The sequence below is a fragment of the Tenrec ecaudatus genome, chromosome 4, assembly GCF_050624435.1.
Source record: "Tenrec ecaudatus isolate mTenEca1 chromosome 4, mTenEca1.hap1, whole genome shotgun sequence".
Taxonomy (NCBI): Eukaryota; Metazoa; Chordata; class Mammalia; order Afrosoricida; family Tenrecidae; genus Tenrec; species Tenrec ecaudatus.
The window spans coordinates 205,524,112-205,542,613 of NC_134533.1; the positions used below are offsets into that span (position 1 = coordinate 205,524,112).

At 50.2% G+C, this 18,502-nt stretch overlaps 1 protein-coding gene across 3 annotated transcripts in view; it reads left to right on the top strand.

Annotated features, from left to right (window-relative positions):
- The first annotated feature begins 7,510 nt into the window (after nucleotides 1–7,510).
- The window catches only part of CACNA1D (calcium voltage-gated channel subunit alpha1 D), a 351,497-nt gene continuing 340,505 nt past the window's right edge, over nucleotides 7,511–18,502 (top strand). For all 3 annotated transcript variants that reach the window (XM_075549013.1, XM_075549014.1, XM_075549011.1), the window contains exons 1-3: nucleotides 7,511–7,704; nucleotides 9,620–9,929; nucleotides 14,072–14,177. In XM_075549013.1, the coding sequence (XP_075405128.1) occupies nucleotides 7,641–7,704; nucleotides 9,620–9,929; nucleotides 14,072–14,177 (480 nt within the window). In that variant the 5' untranslated portion in view covers nucleotides 7,511–7,640. The remainder of the gene's footprint in view (nucleotides 7,705–9,619; nucleotides 9,930–14,071; nucleotides 14,178–18,502) is intronic.

The following is an 18,502-nucleotide window of genomic DNA, read 5'->3' on the forward strand; positions in this document are numbered from 1 at the left end:
TAACTTGGCAGGGCTAGGATTTGGGCTCAGATCAATCTGGCTCCAAAGTCCTGGCTCTTTAGTGCACCATATTGGAACATTAAGCATCCTTAGAAATTACATTTTATAACCAATTTTCATCACAGATAGAGAAACTTAAGATTTCCCCCTTTCACTGCTTCCCTCTCTTAGCATGGATAACGGGGTGCTGGCTCTCTCTATGGACTACACTCTGCCACAATTTCCCAATTTGTGAGGTACAGGGAGGATTTGATGTGTCAGAGAGCACTGGGTCAAGGGGGATGGGAAGGGGCCGGTTAAAGGCACAGGAAGTAATAGTCTAATGTGAAATGTACACCCTCATCTTCAAATGACCAGTTACTTGATGAAGGATAGAGACCAGCTGGGCTGTACTTTCAGTGAGTGCAAAGCAAGAAGAAAATACTTTAATTTGTGCCGGATGGGCAATAAGCCCATTGTAATGAAGAGCTACTCATGGTGGTTGGAGGGTTAGTCCACATGAGGGGATCCAAAGAGCAAAAGGCAACCCACTGCTGTTGGGTTGATTCCAATTTACAGGGACCGGCAGGACAGAGTGGAGCTGCCTCTGTAGGTTTCCAAGGCTGTCAATCTCACGGAAGCAAATTGCCACCTTTGTCCTATGTCATGGCCAGCATGTTTGAACTGCTGGCCTTCAGTTATTAGCTGAATGCTTTAGCCCCTGCACCACTGGGGCTCCTGACGGGTGGAGAGGGACTCTCACCCCTCTTTAGAAATGAATAAATTCTGATTAGCGCTACCCTTTGCAGGGATTTCTTCTTTAATCTGGCCAAAGCTTAGAGTAGTCCTGTCCCTCTCAAGAACTGTAGTTAACAACCAACGTCTTCTCAGTCGTTTCTGCAGAACTTCCTGTTCCCTGCATATCTTCCCACCCACTTGCTGTTCCACCCTCCTGAACCTACTGAAGTTAGGGCTAGTTCCTGAAGCAAAAATCTGATATCACGTCTCTGTTCAAAAATGGTCTAGAGCAGTCATTCTCCAAGAGGTAAGGCTGTCAGTGATGGCAAATAAAAATACAGGGTGCCCAGTTTAACTTGAATATATATATATATATATATATTAGTACAAGTATCTCCTTACAATATTTGGGTGGCATCTGTATGCTGTTTGGCAACTCAACTTATGGGTCCCTGAGACCCTTTCAAGGAGTCTTTGAGGCTAAAATTTTCTTAACAACACTCACATTGAATCGCCTTTCCCACTGTACTGACAGTTGCACTGATGGTTCTAAAGATTCTGGTGTCAAGGCAGTTATACGAACACCAAAGTTGTGCTAGTGAGTGGTCATTGTGTTATTTCCTCATGTACTGATCGTTAAGCAAGGTCATTTCCATGTAAGAATATCCCTTGGTGAAGCAGTAACAAGTGTTAATTTTATGACACCTTGGCTCTTGCTGAGGCGTCCTTGGAAGATTTTGGATAATGGGCTGGGGGAGGGCTGTCCTCATAAAGCACCTGTGAGGCGACCATCATCATCTGACTGGTGACGGGCTGAGATTCAGAGATGGGCATGTGCCTTTTTCCTAGCACATCAGCTTCACTGGCAAATGAGGATTTTTCAGACTTAGACACCTGGAGATATTTTCACAACAATGAGTGAAGTGAACAGAACAATCTTGACAGTATTTGTGCCAGTTGTAAAATTTGACCTTTCAAGTGTGAATTAATTTTCAGAAAAACCTTCTATCTACCACTGAGAGTTGGACAGTTTCCCAATATTGAGAGACCTTCCTGATAAGATTGATGATAATATTGATGAATGTTATTTATTTATCTTTAAAAATTTTAATGTTATTTTTAAATATCACATAATTTTGTGTCAACATTTGGAAAATCCATGTAACTCAGTGAACGAGTATTTGCCAAATGACCAGTTCATGGTGTTACCAAATCACACATGGGCCAAAGACCCATTCAAAATTCAAAAGAGAGCCATTGATGTTCATGTAGCCATGTGAATCATTTCACTGACAGCTTCAAATCCCAAATTCCAACTACCTTTGAGGGCTGAGTTTTGGTGGTGTAGCAATGAAGAAATGCACCATGATCTTGTCCCGGTAAAGCGAGGTACTCTCCATATACTTCCACCCAAAGACTATCCCTAGTGATGGAACGCAGAAGCAGATATGAGAATCTGATCGTCTTTCTTTCAGTGGGTCATTAAAAATGCTTGCAAACATGTTTGAGCACCAGCTTCTGGCTCTGCTGTTTTGGAAAACAGTTACTTTTCATTAAAAACCAAATGTATAAGCAGGAAGAAAATGTTCTAAAACTTATTGTGACTGTACAACTCTTCTTGATGGGGTTGAAGTATTGAATATGATATAGGAATTACATGCCAATAAAACTGTTGAAAAACTAAAAACAGGTCTGCTAACTTTTACACACAGACGAGCACTTCAGGGGGCCCAGAGAATTTAACGTGATGAACGAGTGTGGGCAGAGAACGAGAGGATTGTGATACAACAGAAAGTATGGAACCGTTGTAAAAAATGCATTGGCATGCAAAGGTCTTGTTATTATTTTCTCATGAATTAGTAATTTTGAAATATTTGCTATTTGAATTTAGTATATATAACCAGATATAATCTACTATATACAATAGATACACTAGATATGATCAATTGGTATAAGCTAAAGTCTTACATAATTTTTAAGCATGTGAAGGGGTCCTGGGACCAAAATGTTTGGGAACCAATGGGCCACATTCAAGATTTGGAAGCTGGGGTGTTTAAGAAGACGTCCCCTGGTCAGGTTCCATCCTGCCTTTGTAACCTCACTTTTTACCTCCCTGTCTTCTGCCCACTCTGACTCCAAGCCACCCCAACACAGCATTGCACCAGGGGTCCTCACCAGTTCCCGAGCACCTGCCTGATCTTGCACTGACTTATGTACATATTCTGGATGCCTCTGCCTCTGTACATACTGCTCCTCTACTGGAACCCAGGTGCCCATCTCCTTTATACACCTATTCTGGGTGGTACCTGGCGGGCTAGCTTCTTAGCACAAGGGCCTGCAGATGGATAGTCTCACAGAAACCTCACTCCACGTGTCTTTATGGGTAACTTCTGCACAATAACTTCCTGTATAATTGCCTTCAGGATCTGTTTGTCTGTCTTCTTTCATGAGAATCTCTGCTGCATTCTTCCCCTCTGAGGGCTAAGTGCCCTGCCACCTTTATGGGACTTTTGTGAATTTTCCGACAATTTCTAGTCATATTGATGGGCCTTCACGTTGCTGTGAAGATTAAACATAGTATTTTGTGCCCCTTGTGAACCTGACACTTGGCAGCTTGGGGCAGGGCTTAAGAGGCAGGGCCTGCACTATGCTTGGAGAGACCGGGCTGACAGCAGAGGAGACACAAAGGCAGCCGGTCCACGGGGACTCCACGGAAGGGGTTGCACTCTTGCAGGTGGCTGGAGCAAGCAGAGGTGGCTTCTGGGAGGAGGCAGAGATCTGGCCAGGGCATTGCTAAATTGGGAGGATTTAGTTAGAGGTCAGCAAGGCAGGGATTTCTGGTCAGTGAATAAACACAAGCCAAGGCAGACTGTCAGAAATGAGCACAGCATGTCCATGGCCTGCAGAGACTGCTGGCCACAGTGCAGGTGAATGGGGCGAGGTGATAAAGCTGGAAGCGAGTCAGAGGAGTCTAGATTGGACGTGAGAGGAACGGGAACGCATGTCTTGGGTTGGGGAGTAACTTGGTGCTTTGGAAGTATAAGGTGGGTTTATTGGTGAGAGGAGGAAGGGAGGTGGGGTACCTGTTCACAATCGGGGGGATGAGGTGGTCAAGCTCTGCTCTGAACTGTCAGCAAGGTTTTCTGTAATGAAATACATGTCTGTGGGGCAACCGTGTCAAAAATGAGATCTCAGTAGCTTCAAACGACAGCGTTTTACATGTAAGGGCACGGGGATTAAGCCCACACAAGAGTGTGTTAGTGAAATACTTGAGTTTTATCAGATGTGGCTGCTTTAGAGCAGAAGCAGGCTTGTCTTTTCACCGGGTTATTGCCACAGACACTGAGGATGGGCTGCCCTCGTAGGTCAGGTTGTTATGAGATGGACTGGTGTGACGGAGCCTGTGTGACGCTGGGTTGACTAGACAAACAGATCCAGAGACACTCACATATGCGTAAGAAAGAACTTTATATAAACAAGTTAGTTATATATCCAGAACCCATCCCAGCCCAGTCCAACTCAAGTCTGTAAGTCTGATGCCAATCCATATGTCCCTCTTCAGCAGAACGCGAGAAAATCATAGGCTGGTGGGTGCAAAATCCTGTGGATCCAGTGGTGGCAACAAGGCTCTGGCAGCAAAGAAGGAGAAGGCAGAGAGAAAGGGAGGTTCCCAGGGGCCTCCTTATGAGAAGGGCACACCCACAAGGAGGCACCATCTGGCTGTGACCTGAAGGACAGGTTGAATACCACGCCTACACTTGTATATATCTTCAAGTTGACATGAAGTTATGCAGCTACCACACAACACAACCACCACAAATTGTCACAGCCACTGAGTAAGCTGTGTGAGGTTGACGTCAAGCTACTTAGCTCCTCAGTGTCTTGGTTTTATCAAAATGAAGGCATTAATAGTACCTGCCATATAGACTTGCTGTGAGAAGTTAATGAGTTCATAATGTAAAGTGCCTACACATCAGAAATCCTTGAAAATATTAGTTTTAAATTTATTCAGCAATGTTTAAATTACCCACTGGACCGAAGCTAATATAACCATGGTGCTGATTCAGGGCCCTCAAAGCACTCGCTGGAGACATGGCAGGGATGGGCCTCATTCAGAAACGGATAGAAAAACTCCAATTCAGCACTCATCAGATCTCAAAGGTAAAACCTGGAGACCGAGTCATAATGTCAATTATGCCTCGTACCAGTTTCAAACCTTCCCTGGCTCCCGCTGCACAGAGGATGGAGCGGATCCCTTAGCAAGTCTTCCTTGAGCAGTCTTCCTCCTTCCCTCTGGGAGGGAGTGCTGGTAGCCCAGTGTTGGGTGGTGAGCCGAGAGCTCAGTGGATGGAACCCATCAGCTGCTCTGGAAGAAAAGATGCGGCAGTCAGCTTCTGTAAAGTTGTAGAGCCTGAACCCCTGGGAGCAGCTCTACTCTGCCCTGTAGGCTGCTGTGAGTGGAACTGACTGCACAGCCCACCCACACTGTGCTGCTGCTGCTAGTAGCAGGCAAGCTGGTGCAGGCTCACAGCGAGCACTGCCCAGTGGGTTGTGCGCGGTCCTCACAAGTATTCTTATGTGTCCACCCAGCTTGTCGAAGGTCTTCCTCTTTTTCACTGTCCTTCCACTTTACCCAGCATGATGTCCTTCTCCGGACTGGTCTCTCCTGACCATGTGTTCCAAGTGTGTAAGGTGAGGTCTCGCCATCCTTGCATCCAGGCCACACTCTGGCAGCACTTCTTCCAAGGCAGATCTGTGTGCTCTTTTGGCAGTCCACGGTACTTTCACAACTCGTTGCCAGCACCCCAGTTCACATGCATCGATTCTACTTCAGTCTTCCTGACTCAGTGTCCAACTTTCACATGCAAGTAGCAACCTTGCTTTCCAGTGCTTTAAAGAGGTCTGTGCAACAGATGCACCCAATGCAGCGTGCTGTTTTCTCTCTTGCCTGCTGCTTCCATGAGCACTGATTGTGGATCCAAGCAAGTCCAAATCGTTGACATCAATCTTTTCTCTGTTTATCATGTGACTACTTGAGGAATCTGGCTTACTTTCTATTTAGTGGTAATCCCTGTTGAAGTTGTAGTCCTTGATTGTCATCAAGTGCTTAAAGGCCTCCTCACTTAAGGCAAAGCAAGGTTGTATCTTCTCTATACTGCAGGTTGTTAATAAGCCTTACTCTGCTTCTTCTTTCCAAAAGCTAAAGGGCGGAGTCGGGGGTGTGTGTGGAGAAAACACAAATAACTGGTTGATGTATTCTTCCAGCTGGATACTCTTCTCAGGAAAACGGTCTGGCTCCCATTCCCACCCCCATCTCCAAACGGTTGTGGGTGTCACCACTTGTCCTCCAACCATGGAGGATGCCCTATGTGTATACTTTAGCTACAAGACACCCACTCATAAACAGTCTTAAATGTTTTAATTCCCACTAAGCTTTTTTTTCTTTTGCTTTAAAAACTGTTCTCAAACGTTCTAAAACGCTGCAGGAACATGTAGATCAGGACAAGGACAAATAAATAGAAGGGAGCAGACGCCCTTCTGTGACGGGGACAAGCACAAATTGAAAGGAAGGGATGCGCCATTCACTAGACACAGTATCTTTCCTCTGAGGACAGCCATTTGCACCTCTGCCCCCCCCCCCAATATAAAACACAAGAAGGTGGCATAAAATAAACCACTCGCCACAGGTCCTGGAGGGGAACCCAGAGTTTCCCCAGCACCACCCAGTTTTCTGAGCAAGACAAGAGGTTTGGAAAGATGTTGGTTTCTACTTTTGAGCACCTACCTGCCTCCAAGCACTCGTGTAGAAAAAGTGGGCAAGGGAGCTCTTCCTGGCTTCCCCCCAAACAGCCTATGAGTAAGAGAAAACAGCCCCCCTCCCTCCCGCGGGATCCAGAGCAGCAAGAGAGCCAGCTCTAGCCTGGTGGGGGGCGCTATTGGTCCACACCTGTTCTCCCGGGGGCGGGGCCTCCTCCAGGTGTGCAGAGGCTCGCAGGGAAGCCCCAGTCCCGTTCCCCACGCCCTGCAGAAACAGCGCAGGAGGGGTGGGGGTAGGGCAGCGGTTAATCCGCAGCCTGCAGTCCCGGGATCCGCAGGCCCCACCCGCCGTCCTCCGGGCAGTACCGGGACCAAACCTGCGGCGTCGAGGGGGTTAACCGGGCGGCCCGCGCCCGAGCGCGCTTAACCCATTGGCGCCCTGGGGTCTGGGCCCCGGCGGCGGAACCCCGGGCCCGCGCTCTCCGGGCCGGGCCGGGCGGCGGGCGACGGCGGGGCGCGGCGCAGCCGTGGGAGGCCGGGCGGGGGAGGGGCAGCGGCGGGCGCGCAGCGTCGCCAGGGCGAAGCCGGCGTGCAGCGCGGCGCGGCGGGCGCGGAGCGAGCGAGCGAACGAGCGAGCGAGCGCCTCCGTCCCCGGATGTGAGCTCCGGCTGCCCGCGGTCCCGAGCCAGCAGCGGCGCGGGCGGCGGCGGAGGCGGCGGCACCGGGCACCGGGCACCGGGCACGGCGGCGGGCAGGCGGGCAAGCGGGCATGGGGGGCGCTCCGAGCGGCCCCGGCGGCCGGGCCAGCATCTCCGCGGCGTCCCTCCGCTAGAGGAGGGGACCAAGCCAATTCTCCTTTGCAGCAAAAAATTACATGTATATATTATCACGATAATATATACATCGGATTTTATTTTTTTAAAAAGTTTATTTTGCTCCATTTTTGAAAAAGAGGGAGCGTGGGTGGCAAGCGGTTTTTTTAAAATTATAAATTATTTTCTGTTATTTGTCCCCGTCTCTCCCCACCCCCTGCTGAAGCAAAAATAAGGGCAGCGACCGCGGCTCCCACCAATTGGTACCCCTGTCCCCGTTCCTCCCACCCTACCCCCGCCCTAACGCCCAGTACAGTGCCCTGCACACAGTAGGCGCTCAATAAATGTTCGTGGATGATGATGATGATGATGATGAAAAAAATGCAGCATCAACGGCAGCAAGCGGACCACGCGAACGGTGAGCAGCCGGACCTGGGCACTCGCTGCCACAGCTGATCCTTGTCAAGGTCCTCTTCCTACCCTCGCCCCCGCCCCGCCCCCACAGCTCCGGCTCGGCTGCGCGGGTGGGTTGAGGGGCTTGGAGAGGTTGCTTCCAGCCCCGTGATCTACATAGATGCGCGGAAAAGCCACTTGGCTCTCCTTCAGGTCCTGAATGTCAAAGTTAATTCTGCATTTGTGGGGCGGGGGCCGCCGCTGAGTCCCTGGGTGCTGGGCTGCAGGAGGGCCGAGCCGAGGTGGTTGGCGTTTTGAGTCCTCCGGCTCAACTTTCTCCAGCACAGCTGAGCAATGGAAGGTGGCGATGGTCGGGTGGAGGGGGGTGGGGGAAGATGTCCGCCTCTTCTTCCCTTCTCTTCGCCCCCACCCCCGGATTGATAAGCAAGGCCTCTGGCGGCATCCGGAAAATTCAGGGATTGCCCGGTTTCACCCTTCTGGTGGGTGTCGGTGGGTGAAGCACACCCTTCCCCTGGAGGGGAGGCCCGACTTCACATGGGGTGGGGGGAGGGGGCGGATGGAGGCAGTATTCCCGCTCCTGGCGCTGGCTGTGCACACGTCGGTAACCTAGCAATGCCGGGGAGTCGCTGCCGCTGTGGGGCTCCCCTCCCCAATCCGAGGACCACGTGCGCGTTCCACACTGGCCGGAGTTGGGTCTAGGGAGGCAGGAACAGCTCCTGGCCAGCCCTCCCCCTCTTCCCTGGAGGTCGCAGGGAGAGGGCGCCTGCCTTCTGCTCAGGCTCAAAGCCTTCCAGACTGAGACTGACCGCTCCTCAAGCAATGGTCGGCCGGACCCATCCCCATCCCCATCCCCATCCCTGGGCTTGGTCACCTTTGCCTCCTTGTCAGGCTCCTGGGCAGGCAGACCTGTGCTTGCTTTGAGTCTGCCTTGTCTCCACTTAACATTAATTGCCTTTTCTAATGCGCGTCCCTCCGCCTCACACTTTGCCTTCCATAAAGAGATAAGGGCCAAAGGCGCCCAGGAAACCTGCCTAGGTTTTGACCTGTCGCAAAGCTGGTAGGGGCTTCTTACAGGATGCCCCACGGGGGCTCTGCCCTGTGTGCACACCAATGCCAGACTACTCAGGTGGCCCCTTTTCAGCCCCTGAGGCCCCTGGTATCACCTAGCCGGTCTCCCCTAGGTGCAGGAGGGCAGCCTGCCTGCCTTGTGGACTCTGGATGCTGGCTTGGCTGCTACAGCTGCAATTTAAAATGCAAAAAAGCCCTAAAGATGTTTTCTGTTTTCGGAAGGCTGTGGAGGAAATGAGTCCCAAGCATCATGAATTTTCATTTGCAGGAAGCTCAGTGTATAATCTAGATGTTTGTTATGGAGCTTTTGGTATTGCTGAGTGCCAGTGGAGGATGTTAATTTTTTTTTCTTGCATGTTGAAAGAGTTGCATTTGTGACTGTGGAAAGATGCTAGAGTAGCACCCCAAGAATGATTAATAAGACTATTGAATTATTGGCACTGCCCCTCTCTCTCTGTGTGTGTGTGTGTGTTGTACTGGTGGTGGTTACTTCAGAGAAAAACTGTTGGACTTATCTGTTCAGTCATTAGGGTTACGTGGGTTTTGGAAAGTGGAAAGGGTGTGGGATAAAGGTGGGAATGACTTCAGTTTCTCTGAGGAACGCAGGAAAGGATGCCTTGTGAAGACGTGGGTGTGGGTGGAGAGGTGCTAACCTTGGTGGCTGGGCCGCAGGGCAGAACAGATGGAGTTTTCCTGCAGCCCCGGCTGATCAAACACAGCCTGTGAGGCTCAAGGTAGGCACATAGGTGTGACCCTGACCCCCCCCCCCTGGTTTCTGACGGGGGACAACTTTTGCTTGTTTCCCAGACACTCAGTGTTCATTGTGGTTTTTCTTTCTTTTTCCTCCCCAGAGGCAAACTATGCAAGAGGCACCAGGCTCCCTCTTTCTGGTGAAGGACCAGCTTCTCAGCCGAATAGCTCCAAGCAAACTGTCCTGTCTTGGCAAGCTGCAATTGATGCTGCTAGACAGGCCAAGGCTGCCCAGACTATGAGCACCTCTGCGCCCCCACCTGTAGGATCTCTCTCCCAAAGAAAACGTCAGCAATATGCCAAGAGCAAAAAACAGGGTAACTCGCCCAACAGCCGACCTGCCCGCGCACTCTTCTGTTTATCACTCAACAACCCCATCCGGAGAGCCTGCATCAGTATAGTGGAATGGAAGTATCCTTTTCTGGGGGGGGGGGGGGCATCTCGTGGTCTCTTACCATCTGCTCCGTGGAAGGATTTGCTTTCTGGAATGGCACTTACAACGCTGTGGCGGTCTGCAATGTGGGCCACAGGTGGAGCTGGGTGGACGTGCTGCCTCTCATCTCATAGATATTTCTAAGGTTGCAGGGGCGGGACTCTGTGGACATGGTTATCCCACAGAGTGTGTGTGTGTGTACAGTGATGGGGGAAGGAGTAAGAGTCTTAAACTTCAAAGTGGTAGGTAATTAAAATGTGAAAACTAGCCTTTGGTAATTTGATACTATGTGATTAGTTTAAAATCCACTGGGTTTTTTTTTGAGGGAGGGGGAGGCAGTGGTTTGCATTAAAATTATTATGAATGAGGCATAGCAATTAAAAAAAAGACAATGAGACTTCTGTTGGAAGTGAACACATTTTTTGACCTCTAGCCAAATCTTCCTATTCTGACATTTTGGAATTTGCTTCTGCTCCTCCAGTTATCGCTGAGGCTGCTTCTCCCTGCGTCACTGGTGGTTCCAGGTGTCCGGGTAGCTGTATACAAGCATGAATACTTGCTTTACCGGGAGGAGGGGGAGGGAGTGCTCTTGAATTTTTCGGCTGTTTGCATTTTTGGCTGATCAGTGCTAACGGCTTCCTGGAATTTCCTTTTGACAGGCTCCAAGAAAACATTTGAAACGTGAGCGTTCAGGAGTGTGTGAAGGGAGAAAAGTGTGTGTGTGTGCGCGTGTGTGCGTACACATGTTCCTCCTGAACCCCTGTGACTTATAGAACAACCCTCTGGGAGGAATTTGCAGTTGTTCCCTTTATTAAAAAATACTTTTTAAGTTCTTGGACGGGAGTTACATTTCTGGATGTCTCCTTTGTGTTTTTAAGACTGGACTCCAGATGCCCCAGGTGGTTGGTTTGTTCCAGATCTTGGAAAATGAATATGGTTCCATTTGTGTATTATCCTTGCCCCCAAATCTTGAGGCCAGCCACTGCCCTGCTGCAGGAAGGGTTACTGAGGCCTTCTCGCTGAGCAAATAGCTTTCTAATTAGTCAGATTGATTCCTTTTTCTGGGTAAAATAAAGCAGTTCCTCTCCTCTAGAAGTGTTTTTCGGACTGGCAGAGGTCTGGGAACAGTTCCTAATCATGGGAAGGAATGAAAGTATATAGGGTTTTCCCTCCCACAAGGAGCCCTGGTGGTGGAGTGGGTTACGTACCCATTGAGCTGCTAACCCCAAGGTCAGTAGTTCATAAACCACTAGCTGCTCCGTCAGAGAAAGTTGAGGCTTTCTACTCCCATAAAGAGTCACAGTCTCAGAAACCCGATGGGGCAGTTCTACCCTGCCCTGTAGGTTCATTGTGAGCCGGAATCACCTCCACGCCAGTGAGTTTGCCCTCCCTGCCCCCAAGAACCCAGAAGGATGGAGGGACCATGCTTACAGGGGAGATGTTGGCACCCAGCTAGAAAGTGGAGTGAACCCCCCCACCCCCTCATGATTTGATGACTAAGCTAGACCATCGTTGGCAGGCCCTCTGCGGCCTCAGGCTATTTTCTCGGAGTGACCTGGTGAAGAGAGGTTTGGGGAAGAGGAGGGAGATTTGGGTTTGTTTTTTTTCCCATGAGCTGCTGCTGCTTAGAACAGATGTCTCTCCTCTCAAGTGAGTGCCGGTGTCTCTCACGTACTGGATTGTGTGTGTTTTCTCTTAGTTCTTCACTAGTCTGAGGACAGAGTGCTTGTGTCAGCCCAGGAGGGAGCCTAGGTAACTGAGGGCATGCTCGTGGGGTGTTCCTGGGGACAGGGCAGCGGTTGCACTTAGAAAGACCTCCTTCTCCATAGGTTGGCTTGGCGTGACTCTGAGTAAGCAGAGCCGTCTCCGCGGGGTCACTGACTATGTGTAGAGTGGGTTGGGAGGCCTGGTGCGGTTTCTTTGTGCCCAGTAATTTGTATATAGCAGTTCATGTGTACAGAGTGAATTCCTGGGTCCTGCTGCTGTCTCCCATTGCCAGACGTGCCTATGGGAATCGGGACCTGGCTGCCAATTCAGGGAGAAGCCTGCTTACAAAGGGGATTGCTTGTCAACTAGTTTCTTAATGTATGACTGTTTGGGTGCTAGGAGGTGTTAGTTTCCTTCTAATTCAGGGAGCCAGCTGTAGAAATCCCCCAAAAGCCAGCTCCCCCAGACCAAGTTAGGGGGTGCCTAGGGGCTGTTTGTTTCTGCTTTTTGCTGGCCAGGAAAGTGGGCTGCTTCTTGGAAAGGCAGGTGCTCCCTTTGCTTTAGGAGGAGAGGCTGGGATCAGGGTCATTTCTCCCCAATTCGATCTGCTTGTAGGAATCAGGTGGCTGTGATATTGAGACCCACCAGTACTTAGAGAATGGAACGTAACCAACCTGAAGACAAAGTTCACCACGTGTTGGGCTTTCTCACGCTGGGTGAATAGTTCTCAAATGTGCTTGCTTCTAATTAAAAACAAGCACAAAGCCAGACTCACTGCAACTGAGTCGGTTCCCACTCACAGTGACCCTAAAGGACAGGGTACAACTGCTCCTGTGGGTTTCTGAGACTGTGACTCTTTATGGGAGTAGAAAGCCTCATCTTTCTCCTAAGGAGTGGTGGTTTTGAACTGCTGACCTTGTGGTTGGCAGCCCAATGCATAACTGCTGTGCCACCAGGGCTCCTCTGCTTATCCTTTAGGATACACTAGGAAATTAGAAAGGGAGGATTGTGGGCTGGGCTCAATGAGAGACCATGTGTTTCTACTGAGGAGTGGCTCAGTTGGCTTTGCAGATCACCGAAAGGCAAAATGCAGTGGGGACTCGGAAGTCTCCTGAAGAAGGTGGACTGTCTTAAACTTGGATCCCTGAATAAAAGACCCAGCCTAGCTGAAGAGGGACAAGACTGTCGCTGAGTGAAAGGCGGCCCGCTTAAACACAAAATGAGCCCATGGAGTTAGTGAGGGAAAGCCTTCCCGTCCTGTTGCTGAGCAGTGCTGATCTCCCGGGGGGTGGTTTTTCCTGGGACGCCAGGTTTCTCAGAGCAGTCAGGGGCACCACTTCCTTCTGTGTTTCTGACTCCCCTCAAGGATGAGCGGAGATCCCCCCATTGGTATTTGTGGGGCTTCGGGACCTCCAGGTATTCCTTGCGGCCGGTGTGGTGTCTGTTGGCACTGCCCGCTGGGAGTGAGCGTCCGGAGGAGAGCCACCCTGTGGTCAGGTAAGGGCAGGCCTGTGGACTGCAGATGAAGTTGTTGCTCGGGAAACCTTACCCTGCAAAGGCTGCGAATGCGAAGACGGAAAGCAGCTGTTGGCAGATGTCAGGTTTTGGGCTGCTCATTTTGACAGTGCCTCTTCTTAACACGAGAATGTTGAAGTCTCTGCTGCAGTGTGATCTCAAAGTGATTCTCCCAGACAGACCTCGGAAGTTTAGAATCATTCAATAGCGCTTGAACGTGTCTGGTGCTGATTCTTTGTGGCTTTGCATTTAATTTGTTTATAAATTGCACGCAGTAACAGCGTGTTATAAACTGAGCTCCAGTCCAGTGCCAGTCGAAAACAGGGTTAGCCACCGATGACTCTGTTAAGGGACTCGCAGGAAGATGCCGACGTCTGCTTGCCAGGCTCAGTCGATGTCCGAGCCCTTGGAACATGGCCCGACATCACAGGGGGAATGGAGAAAGGGCTAGTCACTCGGCCTGCCCCAGGCCAGAGAGGAGATTCAGACAGACCCAGCCCGGGAGAGTCCCCAGGGAAAAACGGTTCTGTCTCACAGAGGCAGGGCCTGTGTGAGAAAATCGCTCCTCGGTGACTTCTCTGTGTCAGAATAGCCCTCCGTGTGGCTTCCAGAACGGCACAAAGTAGGGACCTGGTTCACATGAAGCCCAAACGGTAAGTGTTTTAATATAAAATGAGTGGGTCCTTGTAGGTCCTCAGCAGGAACAGAGGAAAGGACATGGAGAGGTCATCCGATAGGACGAGTTCCCACGAGGTGACCACTGATGAGGACCCCTGCTGAGAACCTGGTAAACACAACCGCAGGCCAGCGAGCCCTGAGGAGCGAGGCAGAGGAGGTGTGTGACTGAGAGTGTGATGGGCGCGACGGACAGTTGATATACCTTAACCCATGTTCTCAGACCATTTGACATATTTATATTATTGGCTATTTTTGCCAATTGTGTGGCCTTAGCTATTTACATCCCATTCCCTGAAGATGATTCTAATTCAACAAATCATAACTTGGTAAGTGTCCTCAGGGTCCCTGCTTGTCCTGGAGGGTGGTTCTCATTTGCGACTGTCCTTGCGCCGGCTGCTGGATTTCTGCAACTCTGGCTTTTGAACCTGCCTTTTCAAGTGTCTGCTGAGTGGAAGGGTCGGAAGTCACGGACCTTGTGTCACTAGAAGGGAGAGGTTTTTAACAGGATTCTTTAAATGACTTTTTCCTCCACCTAGGCTTTTGTGGTTTATCATACTTTTCCTGATACTAGCTTTAAGATAGATGTCTGTGAGTGTGTATGTGTATATATGTATAGAAATTTACATATATAAAAATAAATTCAAACCCAGTGTCACTTAGGAATGACCAAACCAGCTTGGTCAGTTTTCCTAAGAAGTAAGGAATGATCGCGGTTCGTGTTTGGGCACGTGGTCCATGGATGCTGAACAGGTCAGCAGTTTGAACCTCCCCACAGGCTCCGTGGGAGACACACTGGCCAGCTCTCATGTAGACAGCCTTCTCAGGAAGTTCCACTCTCTGATGGAGGGTGTGGCGAGTGGAGTTGGCTTTCAAAGAGAGCCCAGCACGTCAATGATGACTCATTTTACAAAGATAGGAGCTTTCTCTCTCTCATCGATGTCGTTAGATTCCAAAGACCAGGTCCAGGGGAGAACCGGCATTATGTAAAAAACAGAAGATGCCTGCGGCAAGAGCCCAAAGTAGAAGACTGTACACATCTCCCAAATGTCATCACCCTGTAACTGCCAAATTACATCACTGCGCCAATACCCAACCACGGCACGTTGTGGCTCAGCCAAGTTGATGCGTGGCCTTCACTGTAAGAGGGACGGAGTGTTGCTCACTCCTCACACCTGATGGCCTACATTCCTGCCAGGGGTTATGCCGCTCATGTGCAAAATAGTTGGAGAGTAAGTTTTTCACTACTGTCGTAAATGCAAAATGTTGGGTAATGAGATAGTCCATAAGAGTGGTTGAATTTTCTACTCCTAATTCATTGGAAAGCCCCAAGATAAACCTGTTCGATGGTTGAAGAAATTGTATCCTTCCATTTACATTTTTGCTCTCTTAAAGATTTATGGTGCACATTAGCCTAGCAAAAGCTGTAGGAAGGCCCATGGTTACAATAACATTTTCGTTTTGTTTAATTCAACTAATCTCTAAAAGTAATTGGTCATTGATTCGCTGGAACTTTTTTTTTTGGCAGAATACTTTAACGTTATGCAGCCAATGTTCCATGGGACTCCCATCAAGAAAGATTGGCATATAAACACAGACAGACAGACAGACAGAACAGTGAAGAGCACTAGGCCGGGGCTAGCAGCTTGTGCTATGTGGTTGTCAACCAGTTTTGTGTTGGGAAACCGACCTGGCCCTTTCACTCAGCTGTCTGGGATTAGAGGCCATGAGGATTGTGGTCAGTGCTCACATTCTGTAACCTTTCTCGGATGACCTGGAAACCACCCCGAGATTCTGGTGCTGCTGCTGCGGCATCCTTCTTGCAGGATCAGGACTGTCTAATTGGAGGCTTTGTCTCACGGCAGCTCAGGGAGGGAGCGCAAGCTGGGACACAGACTCTGTCTCCAGTTTGGCTCGTTGCTCTCTCCTCTGTTAATTAGCTAGTTCTTTGGGGGTTTTCACGTTGAACTGGGATTTGGTAGCTGGATGTTCCCAATTAAAGGGGGTGTTGCAAAAGCACAGCTGCTTTGGAGAGTTCTGCTGGTTTCTGAACTTAACTGAAATTATATGCATGTGAATTTGACCTTAAGGGTTACATCCTGGCTTGCATGTTGCATTGGAAATGTGTTATGTTTCAGATGTAGCATAATGTCTGTTCAGAATTGCACACTTGCCGATTGATTTCTAGGGAAGATCTTAAAAGCTTTGGATGTTGTAACTGGAAAATGACTGTAAATGGGAGTTGGGTACATATGAGGGGCTTCAGAAATTTTGTGGGAGAATTTATATGATTTCTTCATTCCATCTCCACGAACTCTCGGGAGGTCCCCTCATATTTCAATGCTGATTGCTGGTCCGGATTTATACTGTACTGGAGAAACCGAGGAAGACCTGTGTCTGAGCTGCACTGACACAGTGGCTGCACCGGTGGGCTCACACCTAGGAGCGATTGCGAGGATGGTGCAGGATCGGGCAGCGTTTCCTTCTGGGGGACAGAGGGTCTCTGTAAGTCCCGACAGACTGGACGGCAACAAGATCAGCAGCAGCAGCAACAGAGATTCCTTGTGAACCTTTGGGTATTTCACAGAGCTTTTAACTTGGTTGTACATACGCAACAGAGGGTGGTCCGTGAAGGGTGAGCAGGTGCATGAGACGCCTTCCGTCCGTGGGGATGGGCCATGGTGGTGGAGGCTGCCGATGGTGCCAGCCTCGTTACCTCGTTTGGCGACATGTATGATGACCCAGTTTGTTGCTTTTTGTAACATGAGAAGATGATTAGATAGACTTAGGAAATGAAGACCTTTCAGAAAGGCAGTTTATTTCAGATCAATGGAATAATTAATGTAGTTGCATGTGTAAGCCAATTAATACTCTCCTTTTCCCCAGAGGCAGTTGGGGCAGGAATACAAGTTCTGTTGGACCATTTGACTCTCTCAGCTAAGGAGGGGCGTGGAATGGATACAGGAAATGGATAACAGTTTTTTTCCCTACCCCTTTCTCCACCCCACCCCCCCACTGCCTGGTAGTATGAGTCCAGTATTAGATAATCCTTAAAAAGGACACGTTTTTATTTTAAAAGTATTCCATGGTAGTGGTGGTGGGGGGTGAGGCCTGGCGTGGTTTAGCAGGCCTTTTTAACAACCACAGTCTAGCCCGTGGACTCCTTTTCTGAGCCTTCGTCCCGTTGGAATGGCCCATGGCCGGATGTGCTCACCGTCTGCTAGACTCTCTAAAACACTCCCTTTCCCACTGCGGGAGGGGCGGTCTTTGTGGACGTCCCCCGACTCCTGGTCAGGCCCCATGCCACGTCCTCCCACGAGGGAGTCGGGTTTTTTTTTCAAATACATTTGACCCAGTTTGTGCCAAAGCGATTGCTCTATTTTTGGGATCAGTTTAGAGGCAGCTGAACGAAGCCTATTTTTCACTGGTAGTAAATACCTTTCAGTGCTGTGAACGGCCAGGCCGAGGGCACACAGACTGGTAGGGGTGGCAAAGCCTTTCCGGGGGTGGGGTGGGGTGGGGTGGGGTGGGGAGTGTGTGCCTTTCTGTGACTTCCAGTTCCATGGGCAGTGTGTGCTTGCAGCACTGAGTGTGAGGCCCCGGGCCGGCGCGCGTGGAAGACGCCTCAGCAGTGAAACGATGACTGTTGCGTGGCCACCCCATTGGTCGATGTGTGTTTGGACTGAGTTTATGTAACACAGTCAGCGAGCTCTGGGGAAGGAGCGACTGACTACCTAGGGGGTAGAGAATTTTCCCAGCGCTAGATTCCCGCCACCACCCCCCTTCCTTTGTAATATAAACAACCTCTAGTTTAGATGGAGCTTTCGCCTGTGGACTCTCGGGAAGTAGTGGAGGCTGAAGCCATGGCAACAGTGCAAGTCCGTGCCCACAGTCAGCCCCCTCCACGCAGCAGCGCTGCCTCCGCCACTGCAGAGCCTGCCATGTGTTTCCGTGGGGAGGCCCTTCTGGATGGAGTGTCAGAGTGGAGATGATTATGATATCATGTTTCCCTGTGTTGAAAACACTTTGTTTTTCCAAACTCCAGTGTCTGGGGAGCAAACAGTGGTGGGTGAGCCGCTTTCAGTCCGAGGGCCCTGTGCCCAAACCTTCTCCCCCTGCAGACCTCCTCCTGGTTCTCTGTAGCGGTGGACTGCCTCCAGTTAGACATGACCCGAATCGAGATGGCCGTCAGTCAGGAGACTCCCTCAGTTTGATATCTGTTGATGACCCCCCTCCATTGTATCTAAACCAGCATGACGAGACTGAGGGCAGGGCTGGGGGCTCCCGCCTCCCCACCCCTTTATCAAGCAAGTGCAGGCGGGCTTCTGCCTGGTGCACAGTGGATGTTGCTTAGGCCAGATGCAGTGCTCTGCTCTGACTTGTGGCTCGCCCTTGCCCCCTGCATGATGCTCCTCTGCTTGTTTTGAGGCTCATGGGTTGGTTGGTCCCTTGTGACCTGTGGACATTGACCTCTGTAAAACCCTGGATGGCTTCCCCTGGACCCCCTTCTGCCATGTAGCTTTTGGAGAGGAGTGGTCCTAAGGCCTTAGTGGCTACCGCTGAGGAAAGGCCCTACTCCAATGGCTAGTTCTCTTCCTGACATTTCTAGTTTATCCTCCTCTTCGGGGCTCCACCTGCTGTCCCCACGCGTCTA